General features: G+C 38.8%; 1 protein-coding gene across 1 annotated transcript in view; it reads left to right on the forward strand.

The window, feature by feature from the left end:
• Positions 1 to 22,880, forward strand: part of ADGRL3 (adhesion G protein-coupled receptor L3) — a 765,791-nt gene that overhangs the window by 515,101 nt on the left and 227,810 nt on the right. The window contains exon 9 of the mRNA XM_005868883.2: positions 22,532 to 22,612. Within this exon, the coding sequence (XP_005868945.1) occupies positions 22,532 to 22,612 (81 nt within the window). The remainder of the gene's footprint in view (positions 1 to 22,531; positions 22,613 to 22,880) is intronic.

Genomic DNA, 22,880 nt, shown 5'->3' on the forward strand with positions numbered 1-22,880 from the left:
CAAAAGAACACCCATCTATTAATATTGGAAGGCATAGGCTCCTATTACATTTGGCAATTGGAAGGGTGAAGATTAACAATCGATACTTAGAAAAGCTATCTCAATCTTTATTATTCAAACTCTTTCATTCTTAACTTTGTACCTTATGGACAGAATTAGGAGTATGCATTTTCTGAAGCAACTAATTCCCACTCTCTTGTCTTGTGTTGTATGTACCAATTACTAATAAACAGTAAGAGGGACAATCAACAATGACTAGGTCAGTGGTTCTCAACCTTCCTATAGTCGCGACCCTTTAATAGTTCCTCATGTTGTGGTGACCCCCAACCATAAAATTATTTTCATTGCTACTTCATAACTGTAATTTTGCTACTGTTGTGAATAGTAATGTAAATATCTGATATGCAGGATGTATTTTCATTGTTACAAATTGAACATAATTAAAGCATAGTGATTAATCACAAAAACAATATGTAATTATATATGTGTTTTCCGATGGTTTTAGGCGACCCCTGTGAAAGGGTCGTTCCACCCCCAAAGGGGTCGCAACCCACAGGTTGAGAACCGCTGGACTAGGTTCAAACATTTCTCAGAGCTGAAATTATACTAAATCACTTTTATTATTTTTGAGTCCTGTAGTATGTGACTGTCCCTTATGATAAAATTGAGCAAACAGTAGGTACACACAAAACAGTGCCCACAATATTTTCTGTGTGTGTGGTGTGTGTGTTTATGTGAATATATGTGCCTGAATGGTGAACTTTGATATAGGACTAATTCCCCATAAATGCAGCTAAACTCTTTTTGCCAAAAAATTCCTGGCAAAGATAATATTATACATCCACCCCTGCCTTATTTAGCATATTTCTTGAACCAGAAAAAGTAGAAGCCTGCTGGAAGTTTCTTTCTAATGAGTTTAGAACACCATATATTTCCACATCAGCAGTTAAATTTGGCACAAGAAGAATTACTGCTTCCTTTACTGTGACATTTAGATGAAGGCTTAGAAGGTTAGTAGCAAGAATAATAACTATAATTATGCCAAGTCCTCTGCTTAGCATATTTCAAATATTGGCTCCTGTAATATTCACAGTACTTCAGAGAGAGGGATCAGCAAACTTTTTCTGTAAAGGACCAGATAGTAAATATTTTAGGTTTTGCCAGCTACATATGGTGCTGCTGGTGCCGCTGGTGCTGGCGGTGGTGCTCCTTGTCCTCCTCCTCCTTCTTTTCTCCTTCTACTTCCCCTTCTTTTTCTTCTTCTAACCTTTTAATAATACAGTAACAATTCTTAGATTACAGGCCACACACAGTCAGGGCCTGGTGCAGATTGGGTCTGCAGGCCATCATTGGCTGATCCCTGTTCTATGAAATATCTGTCGCTATCCCTGTGCTACAGATGGGGAAACGGGGCCTCCAGGAGGCCAGCCAGCTTGCCCAGTGTTCCTGTTAAAGGCAGAGCTTTGATCCTCAGCTGCAATTATCATCTGTAAATATGTCTCCTAATCACCAGGCTAACATACCTTATGGCCGGAAGGGATTTGATGAACTGTGCTAGCATTATCTCATGGGCATCAGAAGACACCAGTGTGAGGTAGTGATGCTACAAACAATGATGATGACGATAGTTCTGCATCAAGGTGCTTATTATGTGGCAGGCACTCTGCTACTTGTATATGTATATGCTTTTAAACAAATATGTGTATTTCTCACAATGAAGAAACTGACACTAAGAGTCAGTCAGGCCCTAGCTCAGCCGTGGGCAAACTACGGCCCGCGGGCTGGATCCGGCCCATTTGAAATGAATAAAACTAAAAAAAAAAAAAAGACCGTACCCTTTTATGTAATGATGTTTACTTTGAATTTATATTAGTTCACACAAACACTCCATCCATGCTTTTGTTTCGGCCCTCCGGTCCAGTTTAAGAACCCATTGTGGCCCTCGAGTCAAAAAGTTTGCCCACCCCTGCCCTAGCTGGTTTGGCTCATTGGATAGAGTGTCGGCCTGTGGACCAAAGGGTCCCAGGTTCGATTCCAGTCAAGAGCACTTGCCCAGGTTGTGGGCTCGATCCCCAGTAGGGGGCACACAGGAGGCAGCCAATCACTGATTCTCATCATTGATGTTTCTATCTCTCTCTCCCTCTTCCTTGTTCTCTGAAATCAATAAAAAATATATTAAAAAAGAGTCAGTCAAGGCCACAGTGATGTAACTGCAATTGGTACACACAGATCTTGTGTCTCTACCAGTGTTCTTATCCATAGCTTTGCATTGTCTCACCACTGAAGCTCATGTGTTCTGGGATTATGTAACTTTGATTAAAGTTAGTGAAACCTATCTCAACTCAGCATTGAAAAGTCTAGCAGAGACTAACCTTAATCCTATATAATAAAGAGGTAATATGCAAATTGACCATCACTCCAACACACAAGATGGCCACCCCCATGTGGTCAAAGATGGCCAGCAGGGGAAGGCAGTTGTTGGCAATCAGGCCAGCAGGGCAGGGGAGTTAGGAGTGACCGGGTTGCGGGCTCGATCCCCAGGAGGGGATGTGCAGGAGGCAGCTGATTAATAATTCTCTCTCTCTCTCTCTCTCTCTCTCTCTCTCTCTCCCCCTCCCCTCCTCTCTGAAATTAATAAAAATATATTTTTTAATAAAGAAAAATGGTGTTCCTATTCTGTTATCAAGACTCTATGTCACTTAGTCCCTGAACCCTTTTCCTTCTGACCAGCCACCTTTTCAGATACACTTTTTCCACATGGCAGCAGATGACCACTGCCATCTTTAAGCCTATATGTTATCATGGGCCCAGGTTATCATAAAAGGAGCAGCTCTTCTCCCTATGAACACTAGCAAGTTCTGAGAAGAATCTGATTGTGTCTTCTGATATATTTAGTAGAACCTCTGAGTGGGCAAATATGGATGAACTCACATCTCAGATTTTAGAGAATACTGTAGAGGGTCAGCCCTGCCCCATGTACTAGTATTTAAACTGAGCAAGATGAATAGTGAATGCTGTATGTATCCTGAAACAGGGATGCTGGAAAAGAAAATGGACATATTATTCTACACAACAGAAAACATCTAAATTTACACTAGTGTTTGTTTTTTTTAAAATATGAAGTCATGTTTATTTTAAGATATAAGTCTTAAAATAAAATTCTTTATGAGTAATCATTAATACTTTAATCTCACTTGAGACAAGCAGAAATATCTATTAGATGATGCTTTCTTGAAGTCTAAAGGAAAAAAAATAAGACTTCAATATGCAAAATTTTAACCAAAATTGAGACATAGGATCCAAGAGTTTGATTTAATCACCCATTAAGTTGCAATAATTAATTAGGATGGCTTTTACAAAAAATATGAAAATAATAATTCTGTCTTTTAAAAAGGAAAACATAAAACTGTCACATAACTTGGCAAATCACTTTTCAAAACTCTGAAAAGTATATTTTTCCTAAAATCTAATACACCGTATCTTAAAATCAGTCAAACTCTATAGTGTTACTTTATAAATATTTTCACTTCTATGGCAGTTTTCACTCTTTATAGATAACTACACTTTATAGATAACTACTACCTCCAAATTATGCTAATAGTGCTTCCTATTCTTTGAGTGTAAAGCTAAATTCTAACTTTTTCAAATTCCTTTGATTAAGACTGCAAACATAAAATTTTCACTTTTTATAGATAACTACACTTTATAGATAGCTACTACCTCCAAATTATGCTAATAGTGCTTTCTATTCTTTGAGTGTAAAGCTGAATTCTTTTTCAAATTCCTTTGATTAAGACTGCAAACATAAAAATTGGATAAGTCTTTCAAAAATGAACAATTTGCACACAGAGTTCAGATTTTTCAGCTGACAGCCTTTTAACACACAGAGGGGAAATGTCAGGATTTCACTACAAGGAATTTCATTCAATACAGTGATATATTTTAGAGTTTGTTGAAAAGAATTGGGTGGTAATATTCACTGTCATCATCTGGGTGAATAGCCATATCCTTTCATTTCTCGATGTACAGTCTGGTCTGATCATGCTTGGGTCATTCGTAAGCCTAGGCGTGCAGTGCCCTTGCATGGACGTTTCTCATTTCAGGTCTTGGGGGCATATGCTGATCTCTGTGAACTAAGGGAACATGCTGCAGCTCCTGCTGTGCTGGCTTCTTGAGAGATCCTCACAGATCGCAGGGATTGATGAAAAGGAAGGAGAAATCTGACCTCATTGTGGGGGAAATAAGTGTCTCCCTGCCTTTCTTAAAAATAACAGTTAATATCACAAATAAGCCTGGCCAGTGTGGCTCAGTGGTTGAGCATACTCCCACGCTGGTTCGATTCTAGATCAGGACACATGCCCTGGTGGGGGCATGCAGGAAGCAGCTGATGGATGTTTCTCTCTCTCTCTCCCTGTCCCTTCCTCTCTCTGTAAAAAAAAAATCAATAAAAACATTTTGAATACATATAATCACAAACAACATATATGCATATGTATTATTATAAAAACATTCTTTGATTCTTTATCTTGCCTAACTATCCTATATAATAAAAGCCTAATATGCAAATTGTCCCCTCGGGCGGGAGTTTGACGAACGGGAGTTCGACCGCTCGCTATGACATGCACTGACCACCAGGTTCCAGTGTGGAACATGGCAGGCAGTGGCGAGGCAGTGCTGGCAGCTGGCGGCAGTGGAGGTGCTGCCAGCCCCAATGGACCCTGACAAGAGCGGGGCCACAGCTGATGGTGACAGTGACCTGGGGTGGTGGCGGAGGGGCAGGGCTGGCAAGTAGGCAGCACCAGGCTAAGGGGGGTGTAAGCGGGGGCCCCAATCACCCCAGTAGGTCACCCCACAGAAGGCAACCAGCGGCGGCAGTGGGGGACGGGGCCAGCAGGTAGTGCCAGGCCAAGGCTGGGTGCCAGGTGGGGCTTCAGGGCCGCAAGGCTGGGGGTGTGAACTGGGGCTGCGAGGCTGGGGCCGTGATCTAGGGCCCAATCTCCGCTGGCCACCCCAAGGGACCTCACCCGTGCATGAATTTCGTACACCAGGCCTCTAGTATCATTATACACATTAAAAAAACTTATTTTCACATTGCACCTAAAAGGGATATATTTGAATTTTTGTGTTGTTCTCTGAAGTAAGTTGAGGTACATTTAGTTGACTATGATTCTTCTCTAAGATTTACTGATGCAGGAGCTGAGAGGGAAAATACCTGGAGAGCACCATTTGAGAATAATGCACAATGAGTAGCTTTTACTCTGATATCTATATTGTCAGCCTGCTCCATTGATGGTGTTTTTTTCGGTCAAGTTCAGGCTGCTACTTTCCACATCCTGGACCCTTCCTGGGGAGTGGAGGCTTAGGGAGAAGTGTTAGCATTTTCTTGCTATCCACCTATTTCGGGTTCCTTTAACATGTTTTCCCATTCCTATTTTGAGTTAGTGTTACTGGATGTTTTCTGGTCTATCAGCAGGAGGAAGAAGAAAATTTAACATGTTTTCTTAGCATGCTACCACAGTCTTTGAAATCCAACTTTAAAAACATAAGCACAGCAGGTCAGCTTCCTGGCTCTGAACTCTGGGGAACAACCCTCTTTGTTGTGAATAACCTGGTCTATACTTTTCCTCTTGCTGCTTGCCCTGTGGTTCAAGGCAAATTTTCACCTGCTAGTTCTCCTTTGAAGTAATTCTAATATCACTTTTCAGGCACCATAAGCTGTTCTAAACACATAATTTCAATTTTTCTTATATGGCATCAAGTATTTTCAGTTCTTTTAAATACAGATAAATAATGGAAATACAGTGCCAGTTTATCCAGGTTTTTCCACTGTTTATCGTAATGATGTAATTCTCACCTACTTAATAATTATATTATTGGGGGGGCATAAAATTGATGAAAGTACTTTAGAAGACTTTTTTTTAAAGGATCTACTTCACATAAATGTAATTGGTGAAAGTATATTTGGTGGAATTGGTATGTATCTCATTTGGCAGAGACATCAAGAACCCCATGAATGTTTTCTGCCAGAAATGAACAGGCCGAGAATTAACATAGTTATCGAATTTGTAACATTTCTCAATTAAACAAAATTAGTTGCACTATGGATTTGTTTCTGTTTTTGAAAGAAAGTTTCCCAGAGTTTAGTATTTGCCTTGTTTATGATTTGAAGTATATCACTTTTAACATTTGTCTTAATTTATTTTATATCATTCATATGAAGTTTCATAAAAAAATTCATTGAGTTCTTACAATGTCTAAGAAATCTTACTGAGTCCTAAAATGACAGAAAAGACATAGAAAGTATCATCATTATGCTTCCAATCCTAATGGAGTCTTATATCTAAACTGTCCTATGCAGTCTTCAGATTACTATTCCAGTAAAGGCAGGTTAGAGAAGAGAAAGGACATTCTTTATAAAACTAGAGGCCGGGTGCACAAAAATTCATGCAATGTGGGGGAGGGTCCCTCAGCCTGGCTTGCCCCCTCTCACAGTCCAGGAGCCCTTCGGGGCAGGAGGTGACCTCACGATTAGTGGAAGGTGATGACCCCATCACACCTCTGCTGCTGCCACTGCCGGCAGCACAAGCCTCGGGATGCCCTGGTTACCTGAGCCTTGGGCGGCACTGGGCAGGTGGGCAGCTGCCATCCGGGGCTTGCCTGCACCTCGGGCCGGCCCTGGGTGGCTGGGGGGCTGAAGGGACTGGGGGACTCTGGAGGCAAGCACACGGTGGGGCTGAGGGGACTGGGCGCCACCATCTTGTGGCTGTGGGCACTGCCATCTTTGAGGGCGGGGCAGTCAATTAGCAAAGTCCCTCCTTATTGGCTGTGAGCACCACCATCTTTGAGGGCGGGGCAAACAATTAGCATATTCCCTCCTTATTGGCTGTGTGCTCCGCCATATTTGCGACAGCGTGAGGGTCTATTAGCATATTCCCTCTTTATTAGCTAGGATTGTCCTAATGAATAAGAGAGTAATAGAGAGAATTAATGGAACAATTAGCATAGTCCCTCCTTATTGGCTGTGTGCTCTGCCATCTTTGCGACAGCATGAGGGTCAATTAGCATATTCCCTCTTTATTAGATAGGATTGCCCTAATGAATAAGAGAGTAATAGAGAGAATTAATGGAAGCTTATTCACAGTTCCTTTCTTATTCTTTGTCATTATTTGGGTTTAAGAGTAATATTACTCTGTCTCTGCAAGCTCCAGGATCAATAACTGGTATATTGAGAATGACTCATTCTTTTTTAATTTTTCTTTTCTATTGCCCTAACTGGTTTGGCTCAGTGGATAGAGTGTTGGCCTGCGGACTGAAGGGTCCCAGGTTCGATTCCGGTCAAGGGCATGTACCTTGGTTGCAGGCACATCCCCAGTAGGGGGTGTGCAGGATGCAGCTGATCGATGTTTCTCTCTCATTGATGTTTCTAGCTCTCTATCCCTCTCCCTTCCTCTCTGTAAAAAATCAGTAAAATATATTAACAAAAAAAGAATAACTTATTAAAAAAATTTTTTTTCTATTGATTTCAGAGAGAGAGAAGGAGAGAATAAGGGAGAGACATATCAATGATGAGAACCATCGGTCAGTGCCCCCTTTACGCCCCCTATTGGGGATTGAGCCCACAACCCTGGCATGTGCCCTGACTAGGAATCCAACTGCTTGATTCCTGGGTTGACGCTCAACCACTGAGCCACACCAGCTGGGCTAGAATGACTCATTCTTGAACAAGCTATAGCATCAAGATGATAACTACTTCATCATCATAGTACTTCACAGAATATCATTATGTTGAAGTATCTGAATATGAACAAGAATGCAGCTTATATAAAACAAAGTTTGAATAATTAGCTAAGCTTCTTTATATTTCAATATACCACTACACAGTCAGATACTGTCAGAAATCATGACAAAGATTGATTCCAAAATCAACCTAACATTTTCAACTTAACTTCCTCTCTCTGAAAATTAGGTAATAAAAAACTTTCAGAAAATTATTATTATTACTTGTTTGTCATTTTTGTTTACTGATGAATAAGATGCCAGAAATGCATACCATGCCAATAAAGTAAACCAAAAGGAAATGTTTATCAAAGGGGTAGAAAGGGTAAAGAAACTCAAATGTAATGAAACTTGATTCTCTACTAGACACTAATAATTATTATTTCACTATTAATTTCATTCTTACAGTAAATCTGACATATATAATTTCAAAAAAGTGAATTGATTCTAAATATTACTTTTATACAGCATACCTAGCCTCATTTTGTTAGCCAACCTAGTTTCTACAATTTCTACGTTTTCTATCATAAAAAGAAAGATAAAGAAAGGAGGAGGGATGATGTGGAAGCACAGAGGCATTTTTAGAACAGTGAAAATGCTCTATATCGTACCATACTGATAGATGCATATCATTATACATGTGTCCAAACCCATGAAATATACAAAACCAAGAGTGAGCCTAATAATGTGGTGATTATGATGTATCGATGTAGGTTCAATTGTAACACATATACCATGGTGGTGGGGGATGTTAATGGCTGAAGCTGTTCCAGGGACAGGGAATATATGGGAAATCTCTGTACCTTTCCTCTTAGTTTTGCTGTGAATTTTAAATTGTTCTAAGAAAATAAAGTCTTAATAATAATTCTTTAAAAGATAAAGAGACAGAGTAATATGGAGGGAAGAATACATTATTAGGATTCGCATCATTATTATCCTATGCCTGCCTCTGCCCTGAACTAGAGAGTGACCTTAGGTGTGTCGTCTATCTTGTCTGAGCCTGTTTACTCCTCCTAAATTATAGAAGTTGAGCTAGATGATTTCTAAAGGAACCATTCCATCTCTGATATTTTGTTTTGTCTAATTAATCATCTCACTCTATGTAGTTTTATTTTATGTTTATCATTTAGTTGTAATCATCAAATTTTTGCATGGCCTTGTGAAATGATGTCCTATTTCTGATTAAAAGAATGTTGTGTTATTGGTTACATTTTAGGACATGGTACATTTTTAATATTGTGATATGGGGATCTAAATATATTAGAAAGGTATGGTTAAGCAGTTGAAAGTCTAAATTACCTTTAAGAGCAGGCTTGGAAAAAATGCAGAATATCCATATGTTTACATATGGCAGCAATTCAAATAAAATATACGTATGTTTGAAAAAGAGAGAGAGAGAGAGAGTTATAAGAGCATAGAATACCTCTAGAAAGATATATGCCGGGTACTGGAGAGATTTCCTGTGGGAGGTCATCAGGTTGGATAGATGATATAATTTTGTCCCAGTTGAATATGTCTCATATACATGCATTAGCTCTTCAGATAATTAGTACAGTTAATAAGAACAGGGTTTTTTTTAGAATTAAAATGAATACCAGTTATTAAGATTTGTATTAGTTTTCTATCCCTGCTGGAACAAATTACCACATATTTAAAGACTTAATGCAAATTTATTATTTTGCATTTCTCTAGAACAGAACTTCAACATGGGTCTCCTCAGGTTAAAATCAGCTCTTCCTCAACACCCTGGGAAGGATCCTTGTCTTTTGCAGCTTCTGGAAGTAGCCCCATTCCTGGATTCTTCCCCTCCTCCATCTTCAAAGCCAACAGTGGCTTATCTCCTTTTCTCCCCTTGCATTGGTCTGAAGGACTCTTTTGCTTGCCATTTTGACTTCTAAGAACTCCCGTGACTAGATAGCGTCATGTCCCCATCTCAACCTTGTTCACATCTGCAAAGTCCCTTCTGCCAGGTGGGATAACATATTCACAGAACCTGGGGACTAGGAGGTGAGCATCTTTGGGGGATCATTAATCTACCTACCATAACTTGTAAGCGAAATAGTTGTGGTAACTTTTATTTCTAAATCAGACTTATTCTTGCAGAGAAAGGAGGCTTAGGAATATCCTGTGGTAATTGACCAACTGGAATTATTGAACCCCTGGGTTCATACTATCATCATAGTTCTGCTCATTAAGTTTGCCTCTGTTACCCACATTTTTACATTTCTAATCTAGCTTTTCACAGCTCCCAACCCCGAATACTTACCCCCTCAGTGGAATAGGCCTTGATATTAACTGATTCAACATTAAAGTATTTTCTTCTTACTTTGTGGCATGCCAAACTTGGGCTTCGTACAGTGGTGGTAAAGAATAGGAAAGGTGTCTGTTGATTAGTGTTGGTGAGGATATGGAGAAAATGGAACCCTCCTGCACTTTTGGTGGGAATGCAGGTTGGTGCAGCCACTGTGGAAAGCAGTTGGAGATACCTCAACATATTAAAAATAGACCCAGTAATTCCCTTCTGGGAATATAGCTAAAGAATCCTGAAACACTAATTCAAAAGAATATATGCACCCCTATGCTCATTGCACCATTACTTACAATAGCCAAATTGGAAGGAGTCCAAGTGCCCATTTCTAGATGAGTGGCTAAAAAAGGTGTGGTACATTTGCACAATGGAATACTACCACGCCATTAAGAAGAAGAAAATCTTACCTTTTGCCACAGCATGGGTGTACCTTGAGAGTATTATGCGAAAGTAACCTAAGCCAGTCCCAGAAAGACAAGTACCATATGATTTCACTTACATGTAGATTCTAATAAACAAAACAAACAAACGAATAGAAGCAGACTCATAGATACAGAGATCGGACTGACAGCTTTCAGACTGGAGAGGGCTTGGAGGACTGGGTGAAAAAGATGAAGGAATTAAGCAATGAAAAAAAGTCTCATAGACACTGATAACAGTATGGTGATTACCAGAGGGAAAGAAGGTGGGAAGAGGTAGAAGAGGGTAAAGGGAGGATAAATGTTGTTGGATGGAGACTTGGCCTGGGGTGGTGAACACACAATACAATGTACACATGATGTATTATAGAATTGTACACCTGAAACCTATATAATTTTATTAAGCAATGGCCCCAATAAATTCAATAAAAAATGTGTCTCCCATCTCTCAGAGCACTTCTTAGAAAAGTCTTCAAAATTGACAGGGACCTCTGGTTTTTCTTCTGAAGTTCCTTTCTGCATGTCTGCACAAAGAAGGCATTAGCAGATATCTTGCCTTTTGGCTTCCTGGGATCCCTTTAGCCGTCCTGGCTGTACAGTTCGCTCGTCTGGGCAGCGCAGGGCACCACACGAGTCTCAGCACTCACCAGCCTCACACCAGCTGCCTTCACAAGAGCCACCTCTATTTTTTTCTAGTTTCTTAATTTTTTTTAAAGAGAACAAATTTTAAAAAACACATATATATTATTGATTTCAGAGATGAAGGGAGATAGATAGAGAGAGAGAGAGAGAGAGAGAGAGAGAAACATCAGTGATGACAGAGAATCATTGATCAGCTGCCTCCTGCACACCCCCGACTGGGGATCGAACTTGCAACCCTGGCATGTGCCCCGACCGGGAATTGAACTGTAACTTCCTGGTTCATAGGTTGATGCTCAACCACTGAGCCACATGCTCTAGTTTTCTAAAGTGTAGACTTAGAATATTAATTTAAACCTTTTTTTATTCTGTAATATACGCATTTAAATGATACATTTCCCTCTAAGCTGTGCTTTAGCTGTATCCTACACAATTAGACATGCATTTTCATTATCTTTCAATTTGAAATATTTTCTAGTTTCCCTTGTGATTTCTTTTTGACCACAGGTTATTTATAAGTGAATTAATTTCTAAATATTGGGGGTTTTTAGATATTTTAATTAATCTCAGATTTCTTGCATTGTTGTTAAAGAATATACTTAAGATTTAGCAATTTTGAAATGTATTAAGTCTGATTTTGTGGACCAGAAAATCAAGTATCTTGGTGAATGTTATTTTGCTCCTAAAAAAGGACATATATTTGAAAGTATAAAACAATAGGAAAGATGCGAGTGTATGTGAGGGGGTTCACTTCAAAGGTATTTTTTCCAGCTTTTGGAAATCAAAATGACTCTAGGAGATACGTATTACTGAACCCTTTTTAAGACCTTATTTTTTCAAAAATGCCAGGAGAAGGCTCATTTGCTTAACCTCTTATAGAATGTAACATTTTACACATTGTCTAAGAAAAGTAATTTTAGAACCCTGATTGTTCTGTGATTTAGTCTCTTAGTAATTTTATGTGGCCTGGAAATAGAGAACTAAAATTTTCTTAAGTTTCAGAAATTATAGTCTATTTGTCTTCTCTTCCCACCCCCGTGGATGTATTTGTAGGATGTGGGGGCAGTGAGCTATATAGTGAGAACATTTTATCTGGATTTAAAACTCGATTCCCACACACCCTATTGTGTAACCTTGAAAATACACTTAACCTTATGGAGCTTTCATTGCTTAATTTTTTAAATGGAAAACAATATTTACCTCACATGGTATTTCCTATTATTCAACTAGAAAATAGCATTTTTATTAATGTGATCTTCAGTTTTCTAATGTGTTCATTTCTATTTATTTTGATGGATTATACAAAAGCTAGAAATTTAGGGAAGATAAGTGCTCTGATTTATTTTTCTGTATATTTTCTCTAGTTTATTATTGTTATGCTTTTGCTACAATAGGTTTTTGAGACTTCATGGAATAATTTTTGTCATTTAACCACCAAGTCTATTTTTCATGCTTGTGAAAGAAAGAGAAGCATTTGTGTGGTTTTATTAAATACTTGAGGTCCAGTGCACTTGAGGCCTGATCCCCTCAGCCCAGCCTGCACCCTCTCCAATCCGGGACCCCTCGGGGGATGTCCAACTGCCTGTTTAGGCCTGATCCTGGGTATTGGGCCTAAACCGGCAGTCGGACATCCCTCTCACAATCCAGGACCGCTGGCTCCTAACTGCTCAGCTGCCTGCCTGCCTAATGGCTCCTAACTGGCCCCCCTGCCAGCCTGATCACCCCTAACCGCCTCTGCCTGCTGACCTGATCGCCCCTAACTGCCCCCCTCTGTCTGCCTGGTCACCCCTCACTGCCCCCTCTGCTGGCCTGGTCGCCCTTAACTGCACTCTCCTGCCGACCTGGTCACCTCCAACTGCCCCCTCCTGCCAGCCCAGTCACCCCTCACTGCCCCTCTGCTGGCTTGGTCTCCCCTCAAGGCCCCCTGCCGGCCTGGTCGCCCTCAACTTCCCCCCCTGCTGGCCTGGTCGCCTCTCACTGCTCCCCTCAGCTGGCCTGGTCACCCCTCACTAACCCCTCTGCTGGCCTGGTCACCCCACGCAGCCTGGTATTCAGTCGTTTGGTCGTCCCTCACTAACCCCCCTGCCTGCCTTGTCACCCCACTCAGCCTGTTCGGTCATTCGTTCAGGTGTCCATTCGGTTGCAATGGCCCCTGGCTCTTTATATATATAAATTTTCTGGTTGCCCCTAACTGCCCCCCTCTGCCGGCCTGGTTGCCCCTCAATGTCCCCCTGCTGGTCTGGTCACCCCACCCAGCCTGCTGTTTGGTCATTTGGTCATCCCTCAATAACACCCCCTGCTGGCCTGGCCGCTCCACGCAGCCTGGTATTCAGTCGTTTAGTCATCCTTCACTAACCCCCCTGTCAGCCTGGTCGCCCCACTCAGCCTGTTTGGTCGTCTGTTTGGTTGTTTTGGACGTGACAGCCCCTGGCTCTTTATATATATAGATACTAGGAGCCCAGAGCCCGATTCAAAATCGCACAGCGCCTCCTACCCTCCAGTCACTGGTCCGGCCCTGCCTCGCTCTCTGGCCCTTGAAGCAGCTGCGGCCGCTGCTGATCAGGCCCTTCCCCAGCGCAGGCACGAGGAGGCCCCTGCCACCCCGCCACCTATGCTGCGTGTGCAACTTTCTCCTGTCCAGTCGACCCATTACGGTGTCCCAGTTAATTAGCATATTTCTCTATTATATATAATTCACCATAAATATAAAGAATTCCTTAGTCCAACAAAATTTCAACACCAGGACCAATGTGATTATTTTGCAGGCAAAGAGAGTTCATTTCTTGTTGATTTTCTTCCTGACAATTGCTTTATTGAATTTTACAGTAAATTTGTTTTTCATACTGTATCTTCTTAATTTTTAAGTATCAAGATGGTATTATGTTTTTTTGAAAGAGCTATTTTATTTCATAGATACATACTCAAATAACTTAAACTTGAAATGATATGATGTCTGGGATTTGCTTCAACATATTCTTAAGGGGAAGGAGGTGAGGCGAAGGGAGGTGAAACAGTATACCATTGTTTATGCCAATATACCTCAATTGACCACTGATGAAGCTGATGATAGGCCTGTGTAGGGTGGAAAACTTTCCCTTCTCCTCCTCAAAGTTCTTTGGCTGGTCTAATAATTAAGTTGACATTAGACAGATTAACAGGAGAAACAGAAGAAAAAACACAAATTTGATTTCTAATGTACAGGAACTGCATAAAAATGTGAAATTCAAAAGAAGTGAACATGGAAACTTTTATACCTTTAGACAAAGAAGCCTTAAATTTGTGAAGAACTGAAAGACAAAGGAGTTTGGGCTTGGGAAGTAAATTAGTGAAGAAGTAACAAGATTTGTTTATATGGCTTTCTTGGCCCTGAATTCCCTATCCTTGTTGATAAGGATGCCTTCTACCCTCCTGGTCCAGGGATGGTATCTTTCACATGGGAGATTTATTTCCTGCTTTCAGAGGGACAAAGGGTGGTCAGAGGGTCCTCCTTACACTTGCTTTTTCTCAAGTACCTCGAATTCAAAACTATCAATAGGCCAACATAGCATATTTTCAAGTGGCATATTCTGCTCCCCGTCACAGGTATTCATTATTCTTTCCTTTTTTTATATTTTGAAAATTTTTATTTTTTTAATCTTTTCCCCCCCTCACATTGAACCTGTGGTTCCCTGAACCCTGTTCCTCTTACTCATCTGTTCTGTAGGCATCCACTTGTAATGTTCCTTCTCCTGCCCATGCTGGCCATACTCCTTGGCCAGACTGCCTACCACTTGCCATTCCCTCACTTTCCTCAGTTAGATGCTGTTATTGTGCTCGTCTCTTTCATTTCTACCAAGGCACATACCATAATTCACAGTAATCGTTTCCCTGCGTCTAGACCAGCCGTGGGCAAACTACGGCCCGCGGGCTGGATCCTGCCCATTTGAAATGAAAAAAACTTAAAAAAAAAAAAGACCGTACCCTTTTATGTAATGATGTTTACTTTGAATTTATATTAGTTCACACAAACACTCCATCCATGCTTTTGTTCTGGCCCTCCGGTCCAGTTTAAGAACCCATTGTGGCCCTCGAGTCAAAAAGTTTGCCCACCCCTGGGCTAAACTGAAATTACTCAGTGGAGGGATTTTATTTTCTTGTTCATATGGTATTGTTAATACTGACCACAGAGTGGAAGTGGGTACTGAAGAAGGATTTGCTCATTGAAACACACACACACACACACACACACACACACACACACACACACACACACACACACAAGTTACTTTAGTTTCACATTGCTCTGTTTTCTGTGTGGCAAATAATATCCACTGGGTAGCAGCCCATCGGTGACCTGTGCTCCTCCATCAATGACTTCATATCCTCAATAAGTCGAGCATATAGTTGTTTCTCTGTTACCTCAAATTTTACTAAATTCACTAAAAATAAGTAATAAGATTAGTAATAAGATGGAGGGGGGATATGAGAGTGAAAAGATAAGTATCAAATTAGCAACTTTACAAACCTTTTCTTGGATGATTACTTTTGATTGGTGTTTACAGCTTCACCTGAAAGCTCACTTTATAAATGCCACATGGTCATCATCTGGCTGGCATGTGAAGGCAAAAAAGGCAAAATGTTATAATGCTAGGCACGCCCAATATTCCATCAGCACAAACAAAACATTGACCTCTGGTATTTTTTTTATCAGTAGTTGAGATTATTTTCAACAAGGACAAAGACTTATTCTCTCTCTCTCTCTCTCTCTCGGAGGAGGAGGAGGAGGAGGAGGCTTAGCTGCTTCTAGAGTTTTAAAAAAAACTTTGAAAAATTCCATATGCCATTCTTAAATGTAGTTTAGTATAGGTTTCCACATTCTATGTGGAATTATGTTTGTGATAGGGCAGAGAAATGCAGAGATGTAACTTGCTATCGCAAACAAATAAAACAAAGGCATAAATTCTGCCAGGAGGGACATAAACTTGTTTACAACACTATATAGAAAATGAGGAAAATTTGAGTTGAAAAATGATATAACTGGAGAAACCCATGGGGACTGTGTGGTAATAAAATTTGTTTTTACTTTATATAAAAAAAAACATGTGTTCATTTTCCCAACTACACACCTTCCTATTTTATTTATATCTTATCTATTGCTCACATGAATGCCTATGAATATGTGTAAAATTTGAAATAATTGTGTTAGGGAAAAGCATTTGATACCAGAAATTTTTTACTTTTAGTTATTAATTTAAGTTTGTGCCCTTATGTATAGTTTTATCTTTTTAGTTTCCTATGAAAGTCACATATTATCTCTTGTCTTCTCTTGAACTCTTCAAATGCTGTGCTCACCCTATTTAAAAATTGAAACCTGCCCTTCCCAATCCAGATCCCCTTTAGCCTGTTCTAATTTGTTTCCATTGCCCTTGGCATCCTGTACATACAATATTATTGAGTTACTTGCTTATTCACTGTCTTCCCCTACATAAGGGTATGGATCATCATTCATTTTGTTGTGTGATGTATGCCAACCAACTAAAAAGGCACCTCTTATGTAATATTGATCAATGAATTAATGAATGAAAAGAATTAATAATAACAATAACAGTTAAAAATTCTAAGTACTTTACTATGTACCAAGCACTGTTCTAATGACTACATGTGTGTAAATTCGTATAGTCTTCAAAACATCCCTATGAGGTCAGTGGTGTTATAATCCCCATTATACAAATGAGGAAACTGAGGCACATAGAAGTTAAACAGCTGGATAGTTTCTGGCATTATGGCTAAAAAGTGGCGGAGTCCAGATACCAACACAAGTAATTATGTTCCCTGGGCATGATGTCACCTGTCATGCTAACCTGCCTTTAGTGTGTAGACAAAGCCTAATGGGGAAAAGAAAGCACATATTTTCATAAGTAAATAGCTCTAAACCTGTCTCAGCACAACTGAAAGATCATGCCGCACACACCTTGAAAACTATGGCGTACCAAGGAAGGTGTCAGAGGTAAAAGGGATGAGGGTTGTGGGCAGTTTTCCGCAAGCAACTCTAAAACACTCCTCTCTTCCTGTTCTCTCACATCACTGTTGACAGCCACCACCTGATTTCCCTTTTGAATGTCACCAATTTCTCAAGATAGTTTCCTCAATCTAAAGTGTGGGGTTGGGACTATAAGCTACCAAATGTCTTTCTCCCTCCAAATGCTGTGGTTCTAAAAGTGCATTTCTGTGTTCTGATGAGCAAGTAAATTGTTGACAGTAGAAAAAGAGGAGGGGAATGTTTTTTCTTATGCTTAGTACTGGTCAAGTCATTTCCATATTTGAACCAAATTGCATATGGTTCCTCAATGAAGTAGAAATTAAATGAAAGTTGAAAAAGAGATTGAAGATAGAAAAACAATGGTTTTTCCAAAATCCATAATGGCCTTTGGGTTTTTGCTATAGTGCTGATTGTATTACCAGCACCCTTACAGTTTCTACACCTTTGCATACCTGACTCTGTATAGTTCATGCATTTTCATTTCAGGATGTGAGCTGTCCATATTTTGGGGAGGGCTAGCTCATTTATTTTTTTTCCTTCTCTCTCACTGTGGATGAACTATACATCGCTAGCTCATTTAATTTTTTCCTTCTCTCTCACTGTGGATGAACTATACATCTTCTGACTCAAACCCTCTGTTTTACCTTTCTTAGGGAGATAGTTACTTGGGGAGATTGTTCCCTTCACAGTTTGCACAATTGTCTTAATATTGTGTCAAAATCTAATCAACCCTGGTTTAACTACACTACCATCTTAAGACAAAACAAAACAAAACAAAAACACCTAAAAAACATCTTTGTGATATTGGAACATTCACTCACTCCTAATGAAAAGTAAAATGGAAATCAGACTGACAGTCCCTTAAAAATTTCACATAAAACCTGGCCAGAGTGGCTCAGTGGTTGAGCATGGACTTATAGACCAGGAGGTCAACGTTCAATTTCCGGTCAGGGCACATGCCTGGCTTGCAGGCTCTATCCCATGTTGGGCGTGCAGAGGCAGACAGCCAACCAATTATTTTCTCTCATTATTGATGTTTCTATCTCTCTCTCTCTCACTCTCCCTTTCTTCTAAAATTAATAAAAACATACTTTTTTTAAAAAAAGTTTATACATAGAGTTACTATATGACTCAGTAGTTTCACTCCTAGGTATATTCAAGAAAAATGCGAACATACTGGTATGTCCACAGAAAACTTGTACATGAAGGTTCAGAGAACCATTAGAATATTTGACTATTTAGTATAGTAAAAAAATGGGAATGATCCAAAAATATCCATCAACTGATGAATAGATACATAAAATGTGATATTCTGTACAACCTATATTTGTGGTTGTTTGACAACAAACATTTGGCAACACAAGGGAAGGAAGTACTGATCTGTGCTACCAAATGGATGAGCTTTGAAATATTATATTGAGTGAAGGAAGCAGGTCACAAATGACTATATTTGTATAATTCCATTTATATGAAATGTCTAGAACAGACAAATCTATATAGAGACGGATATTAGATGAGTGGTTGTCTAGAACTGGGGTGGATGGGGGAGGAAGTGGTGAATGACTGCTAATGGGCTTTGGGGTTTTTTATTTGTTCATTTGTTTGTTCTTTGTGTGGTGATGAAAGTGGTCTCAGATTGATTGTGGCAGTGGTTGCACAAATCTGTAAATATACTAAAAATGATTAAATTGTATGCTTTCAATGAGTGAATTGTATGATATGTAAAATGACATATCAATGTAGATATGTGACATCTATATGCAAATGTATCACTTACTTACACTAAAAATTGAATAAAAACTTATCCATAAGCTACCCAACCATTTCTCTATTGCCACGTTCTTCTGTACCCCTTAGCAATAAGCCAAGAAACTTTTATTACATTGTAATTATTTTATAAATAGATCATTAAACATTGTTTATTATTTTGTAGAACTGCGGAGGAACTTAACATAAAATGATAGGTGAATAGCAACAACAGGAAACTCTGTCCCCTAAATTACATCTATAAAATCAATATTTAAAATTTAAATTATGCATCACAAAAGAGTTAAATATAAAAGTAGTATATAGATGAATCTTAACTTGGGAGTATATTTAGTATAAGAAAAAGACAGATCTCCAAAAATAACTAAGATATTATTATCAATGTATCTAGCTCTAAGTAGTTAGGAAGGTAAAAGTTGATAACTAATAAATCTCACAATAACCATCAAAAAAGTTCAATGGAAGTTATCAAGAAATTTTTAAAAATTTTGTTTGAATTTGGGAAAATAGAATACTTAAATCATGAAATAATATTCTTGTAACAAATATAGAAAATTTCCCAAATAATTTATTTCTATATATTAAAAAGGCAATTTAAACAAATACAGATTTATTTTAAAAAATGAAGACAAAATACTTTAAATGTTTATTTTCCATATCAATGTATAGATAATTTAAGTACAATCAAAATGTCAGTATGATTATTTTTGCTTAAAAATTCATGGGAAAAGTGAATTAAGTTTCAGGAGGAAAAAGAAGAAAATATATATCTCTTTAATTTGGAAAAATGAGGGCAAAGAGAGAAGCAGTATATCACAGATTTGGATATAAAAAGCTGCTGTAAGACAGTAGATTATGGGGGAATATGTGATGAATGAGAGAATGGGTATGTTCCCTAAGAGAATTCGAGTCAGATCTTTAAAAACAATATGTGTTTGCTATGCTTTTTACCTCCCTAAGCTCTTTTGGAACTGATCACATTTTTTGTTGAATATTATTCACCATCAAGTCTAAGAGAAATGTTTGCAGAGGTTATTTTTTGTTTTAACTGCACTTTAGTTTATTGCTATTTGTAATTATTATTACAAATAGCAATTAAAATTACAAATTAAGAATTTTGCAGTAATTCTTAATGAGGGGGTGGAATTCTCAGTCACTGGGCTGTTTGTGCACAGCCCGTTCCCTGTGTTCTGTTATACTCACCTTGATGAAGAGTGCTTATCCCTGAGAATCAGTGCCTTAGCCAACCACGGGTTACAGTGGGTTTTTATTCTCTCTATGTGGAGTACCACTGATCTAAAGTGAAATGGAAATGTTTTTAAGATTTTGATTACTGCACTCAATCAACAGCTCCAAAAATGTGGAGTTTTATTTTGTATGTCAGAAATCTCAATCACCAGATTGAAATCCAGTGCTGCACTTCCGACCGTCCTCTAAGTCTAACAGTTCCAGTCGCCCCTACCACTATGGCTTTCCCTGCCACACCACAGATCCTGCAGGTTGCTAGCTTTCTCCTTGGAGAGAGAATGAAAATTATGGCAGTCAAAGTTCAAGACCTAGTTGTCAAGAACCCCCATCGCATTCTCCTGGCTCTTTGATGTCCCTGTTCCCTTTATGAACATACACACTGTGGTCTCTAAAGTATCCATGCCGAGCATTTCTGAAGTTACATGTTTATCCCAAGTCCAGAGACTAATGTGGCCTCTAAAGGGACTCTTTACTTCAACCTGAATGTAGGGCTAACAGTTTCAAAAGCTGTACTTGTCAGAATTTAATGATTAAAATCTATGCACATTTCTTCTAGGTTTAGCATAGTGAGATGTTCTTTGAGAAAAATATGATATAGATGAAAACACTTCAGATTTACAGTCAAAATGCCACTGGCCTTGCTCTTTGCCCCCTGCATGTGCTTGAGCAAGATGCTAAATCCCCTCTACTAGTTTTTTATATATAAGAATATCACCTCAGTGCCTACCTTTAAGTCCTTATAAAAGATGATGTGTGTATGAGTGCATGGCAGTTATTATTACTCGTGGTCAGAGCCATGTTCCTGGATTAGACAGGAAATCAGTATTATTTTATCTGATGAGGTTATGTGAACCCATATGAAGTGAAAGAATCTTATTTTCATTTACATGATCAAACTTTCAGACCAATTCGCTTGTAATGACACAGGAACTTAAAAACAAAAATGTTTTTGCAACTAAATATGCAGCATCAGTAAACATCCGATGCTTTTATAATTAAGATCATCTGAAGTTTTTAATAAGCTACATTACACGTGGACTGCTAACAGTGCACAATCGCTGTCTATATCCTTTATAACAGTGCCTTTAGTGTTCCACTGAAACATGGTCAGTGAATGCACAATATTCTTACTTACAATTATGAGGGGCTCTGTATATTACAGCCGCTCCACTGTGTCTGCTGTTAGCTGGAAAAATGCTGGGAGCAACAGCAGCTACTATCAACAGGGAGCCATATTAATTATTTGAAATGTGCCTCATAAGAGGAATCAGCAGAGTTTATTACAAGTCGAATATTACTTGAAACGGGAAGGTTACTCTCACTGTTATCATAGTCTATGTGTCATTAACTTCCCTTGTTTGGAAAAGAGATTAACAACCCTGTAAATTGCTATAGTAAATGTGTAAAATAGGACTGCATATTCCCATTGTAGAAAGAAAGTGGTGGGTCCCCACTTCTACCCAAACCTTTCTATAAAGTAGCTTTAGAAGTGGAACTGACTCTGTAATTATGCTTCCCTGCCTTAAAATTCAAATTGCTTACTAGATCATATAGATTATACAAACTATAGCTGCTTTGAGCATTAGAAATTCTTTTGTTTTTAAGCTGGCAATTTTTTCAATCATCATCTCAGCATTCAAATCAACTTTATTACTTTAACTCACAAGACAAAAAGTATATTGCAAATACTGTATATGAGCTAGCGGAATGCTTTGTAAGGAAGAAAGAATGAATTCATCTACCTGCTTTTTATATTGTGGTTATATATTGTTTTTCCATCAAAAACAGTAAGCATGTGGGAGTAGTATTCCATTAAATAATGTAAGTAACTCATGAAAAGAAAAATTAATCAGGGTTGTAAAGTTAGCTAAGTAGGTGCTACTCAAAGTGTTATTGGACATTGATGCCAGTCTGCACCCTGTTTTTCACTGATCTGCAATGAATAAGTGAAGAAATTGAGAGTGTTTAGAAGCATTTGTAACAGATTGATAGAGTTCTTAATGTCTGTTTAATCTAGCAATTAAAAATTAGGTCTTGAATTTTGTATGTCTTTGTTTTGAGTTTTTCCATTTCATTTTTTTCTTAAATCACTTTAACTGTGTTTTTAAGTGTCACTCCACAATAAAATTGTAATTTAACAACAGCAACAACAACAAAAAAACCTGAATTGTATAAGAAAGACTGCTTTAATCAGTTGATGTTTGGATGGCACATAATGTTCCTGTGTTTGGATAGATCTGTCTACACTCTATAATGGCTATTAATTCAGTATGGAGAGAGAAAATGTGACATCATAAAACAGAAAAGTAAAAAGACATAACTAAATCTCTCTAACATTTATTTTTGGGTCCACAGGTCAGGCACATCATGGCCAGGTATCTTACATCTCTCCCCCAATTCACCTTGACTCTGAGCTAGAAAGACCCCCTGTTAGAGGTAAGTGTTTGTTTTTTCTTTTTTATTATTTTTAAATTGTTATTGTTGAAAGTATTACATATGTTACCCTTTTTCCCCCACTGACCTCTTCTAGCCTGCTTCCACCACTCACCCAGGTCTTCACCATCCTATTGTCTGGGTCCATGGTTGTGCATATATGCATACAAGTTCTTTGGTTGGTCTCTTCCCACCCACCCACCATACTCCACCTTCCCTTTGAGATTCCACAGGAGACTTTATTTATTCTTTGATGAGAGCAGTTAATTAA

Source organism: Myotis brandtii, unplaced genomic scaffold, assembly GCF_000412655.1.
Source record: "Myotis brandtii unplaced genomic scaffold, ASM41265v1 scaffold28, whole genome shotgun sequence".
Classification (NCBI taxonomy): domain Eukaryota; kingdom Metazoa; phylum Chordata; class Mammalia; order Chiroptera; family Vespertilionidae; genus Myotis; species Myotis brandtii.